This window comes from Cydia fagiglandana, chromosome 20, assembly GCF_963556715.1.
Source record: "Cydia fagiglandana chromosome 20, ilCydFagi1.1, whole genome shotgun sequence".
Classification (NCBI taxonomy): domain Eukaryota; kingdom Metazoa; phylum Arthropoda; class Insecta; order Lepidoptera; family Tortricidae; genus Cydia; species Cydia fagiglandana.
Genome location: NC_085951.1, coordinates 10,149,230 through 10,153,411, shown reverse-complemented (window position 1 = coordinate 10,153,411; position 4,182 = coordinate 10,149,230). Strand labels below are relative to the sequence as shown.

At 41.3% G+C, this 4,182-nt stretch overlaps 1 protein-coding gene across 1 annotated transcript; it reads right to left on the bottom strand.

Moving 5' to 3' along the window:
• Window positions 1-2,260: 2,260 nt before the first annotated feature.
• Window positions 2,261-3,111, bottom strand: LOC134674795 (3-oxoacyl-[acyl-carrier-protein] reductase FabG-like). Its single transcript, XM_063532934.1, has one exon. The coding sequence runs from the start codon at window positions 3,049-3,051 to the stop codon at window positions 2,284-2,286; it is 768 nt and encodes a 255-aa protein (XP_063389004.1). The 5' UTR covers window positions 3,052-3,111; the 3' UTR covers window positions 2,261-2,283.
• Between the last annotated feature and the right edge of the window lie 1,071 nt (window positions 3,112-4,182).

Here is a 4,182-nt window from a genome sequence, read left to right as displayed (position 1 = left end):
AGCTGGCTCACCTCAGAATGAGGCTCCAGAAGTTACTCCAGCTGGCTCACCTCAGAATGAGGCTAGCGAGGCCACAGCAGCCACACCGATGGCACCGCGTCGAAGCAAGCGTGCCATTAAACCACCTCGTCGGCTAATTGATGAGATGGACATGTAAATCTTTAAAGGCGGACGAATGTTACAACCTCATTTCATACCGCCTATCACATTATCGACGGTCTTCATATGTCATGTCTGTCAATTCACTTTTCATTGTCAACGTATATAAAAAACATTAATTAAGCCAATAAATATGTAATTTATATCACAGGGTCTGCAGGTTAGAGGTTATGGGCCCAGCGTAAATCGTCGAGAACAAGAAGACGACGATTCGCCACGGCGCATGGTATTACTGAATCGCAATTAAAAAGGGATTGAGATAGCTGTCAATCCATATTGATTTTGACGTAAGTGTATGGAAATCTGTTATTTCTAATCCCTTTCTGATCGCGGCATGATAATAACATAACCTCACCTAACCTATAGTCAACATGGCGGCGGCTACCACAAGCGAGAATGAGCGATTGCCTCACGCTACGTTCTCGTTCGAGAAACTGGACGGAGTAAATAATTATTTGAACTGGAAATTTTGCATGCGGCACGCATTGATCATGGAAGGTTTGTGGCCTGCGGTAGAAGGCACCGAGGCAGACACAACAAAGGATCAGCGCGCCCTGGCACGAATTTGTCTTTCGGTAAGACGACACTGTATACAGCACTTGAGGGCAGCAGATACAGCTAAGAAAGCATGGTGTAACCTACAACAGATATTCGAAGACAAAGGCCTCTACAGAAGGGTCGTGCTGCTGAGGCAGTTACACCGAGCAAGCTACACGCGCCTTTCCTGCAACTTCTACAAAGCTCCTACGTAAGTTGCTAGATCTGCCGGCCCATCCAGGGTCTGCAGGTCTCTCAAGAAACGACAATCATATCGGTACTGGACGAATGCAGAGAGAATCGCGATAAAAACCAAAAGTTAGAATTATACCAATGGTTTATCGCGTATCTTAGGCTATTGAAGAGAAGAAGTAGATAGTCGCTAAACGGGACTAAAGCTAGTTTTTATTTCTTACTTAAATAATATAAATCAACTTGCCCTTAACCAGTCCGTAACAGCTGACTATGACAAATTTCTATACCAACCACCACCGATAAGTGTAGACCTATAATCACTCTAATTAGCAATGTTGTGTTTGCACCCGTGCATTCAAAGTATCCATAGTGACAGATCAATACGATTAGACCAATTTGTCACATCTGACCTTCATCTGACATAAACAGTAATCTGTATGTATATCCTTTTCCTTCATTAGTCGTAAAAGTCGAGTCGAAAATCGCAAACGCTAGTTCCAATCTAGTCCAAATTACGTTGTTGGGTGGTAATGAGGTTTTCTAGCTCGATATTTGCTGGAACCCTCGTAAAATCGCAGACCCGTGGGCGGAGGGTCTAGAGTGAAAATCGGAAATCGAAATTTCGTGTTTTGCTTCTATCACTCTTGCATATTCGAGCGAAAAAGAGGCAAGACAAACCAACGAAAGTAACGTTTTGTGGTAGGCTTTCGATAAACTTTAAAAATGAATATAGCGTTGTCCCACAAGAGGGTTACCATTATTTCTTTCTTTTTGTACTTACTTACCAGGCGTCAGAATATACTTAGAGAAATGTGTATATAACTTGGCTTTATCAGGCCTTCTTGTACGTGTAACTAACTAGTAATTTCGTTTTCATCACACTTGCTCGGAAAAGATCTTATTTCATGCAGATGTACTAAAGGACAAAGGCCTATATTATTGTTCGAGTAACGGATTGTAAAAAAAAGCTTATAGCTTCGGTGCCGTATTGCAGGTATGAAACGAGTAGGCACAGTAAACGAGTAACATAGTCGCATAGAAAAGTTTCATATTTTCTAGATGAGATGGGTGTACTCAATAAATTGAAATAATTATAGACAATTGTACATTTTTATCTGGTTTTCCAGTTTTATAAATAAACCCCGTTATCTTGTCGCACTGACGTTGCTTTTTCGTTGGGGTCGAATGATTTTTTATCGACGGTTTCGATATCGATGTTTATATTAGTTTAGTTAGTAAATAGGATATTAGGAAGGTAATTATCGTAAATAAAACAAGTGAGTTATTTAAAATTTATACCATACCTACCACCACCACCACCACCACCTCTACGTTTAGAATAAAGTTATACAAAAACATAATGTCCTCGTTTGTTGTATTGGTATACAATATTCAGTTTAAAAGGCATCCATTATCAATTACGTAGTTTGAGCCAGTAATACTCCGCGCCTTATCACTCGCCAAAAATAAAATCACGCGTCCAATCTCGTCGTTTTTAGCTATATACCCTAATGCAGTATAGCCTGCCAGCCTTCCCTTTAACTCATTGGCGTTGCTGAGCTTGTTGTTGGTTATGAATTCATTCTCCACCGGCCCGGGATTCACGGAATTTACCCTGACGCCTGAAGACGCTAGTTCCAAGGCAGCGCAACGCGTGAAGTGCCCCAATGCCGCCTTTGACACGGCATAGAACATCAGCGTTTTAGGTATCTTTCTGGTCAGCAGTTCTGCTGCACTGGATATGTTGACCACATTTCCCTTAGTCTGGATCAGATAAGGCGCTGCAAGGCTGGTCAGTTGGATCACAGCTCTTACGTTGGTCCTCATCACATCGTCGTACGCTTGTAACGCCTTGCCATCTAGCAAGCATCCCTCTGAAGCCATTCCGGCGCAGTTGACGAGCACATCCAGTTGTCCGAAATGTTTTATAGTTTTAGGGACGACGGTGGCAGTGTCAGCCTCCTTGGAGAGATCGGCTTGGATGATAAGAGGCTTCTTCTTGCCGAGGGCCTCGATGTTTTTGGCGACGGCGGCGAGCTTGGCCTGCGTGCGCGCCACGAGCACCACGTCGGCGCCCTCCTCGGCGAACATCAGCGCCGTCGCCGCGCCGATGCCCGAGCTTGCTCCCGTCACTATCACCACTTTGTTAGCAAAACTCATGATTTCTTATGAGCAACTGTATCTCAGTAAGAAACTACTAAGAATGAGAGATCGCTACTATCGTACAGCCCTGAAAATGATTGTAAAAAATTACAAAAATGCGCTAATTGCTTTTACAATCACAAAACTAGCATATTGGCACATATAGGCGAATCAATAAATAAAGTCCGCCATTTGTATTCACGTATCGTGCAATTAAGATTTAATAAATAAATATTATGGGACATTCTTACACAAATCGATCATGTCCCACAGTAATGGTAACATTCCATTTCTAACCGCAGCTGCAGCTCCACTACCGGTACTGAACGCGTCGCTGTCATTGTCAATTTCCATAGTAAAATGAACAGTAATGCAGCTGTCGTTGGAAATGGACTGTCACCTTAAGGCTTGTGTTGTGGGACTTGTGGTTACTAAAGGAACACTTGGTGAACACATAAATAAATGCCCTTCGCGGGATTCGAACTATTAAGAATCTTTGTTTAGAAAAACACAGTCATGCATTTAACATTAGGTTAATAATATCTTATACAGTACGTCTTTTTAATGACCTGAAGTCCTTAACTAACTAGAGGAAAATCCTGTATCTCAGCTAGAGAAATAGTACATTTCGATGCTAGTGCGGAAGGTATGTCATTACTCCACGAGTACCGAGATATCTTGCCACGAGCCGCAGGCGAGTGGCAAGACTCGGGACGAGTGAAGAATGACATTTCCGCACGTGTATCGAACGACGTTTTTTAATACAGTTGCGAAAAAATAAGAAAAACATTGTTAATCGTACACTAAACAAAAGTGGTAACAGTGACAGCTCGGTTAGACGTCGTCTTTAAGTATATTATATCTATGGGCGTTTGGCAGCTATTCCGTTCCATTCAGTCAACTTATTAAGAACGGAATTTTCAATATTGAATATTAAAAAATAAACGTGTTATAATGATGAAGAGGTAAGTAATTAAATATGAAATATGTAATATTTTTCGTATTCTTACATTAACGGTAGGTTTTTATGCTGATTACGACGTTTAAAGGAAACTAATATTAACACTCATCAATAAGTAGTCGTGAATTGGAACAAGTATAAATTAAAAAAAATTGGAAAAGTAAAAAGCACTAGTTCGAGATAACCAA

Coding starts and splice junctions, on each gene's coding strand:
- LOC134674795 (XM_063532934.1), bottom strand. CDS start 3,051: ATGAGTTTTGCTAACAAAGTGGTGATAGTGACGGGAGCAAGCTCGGGC.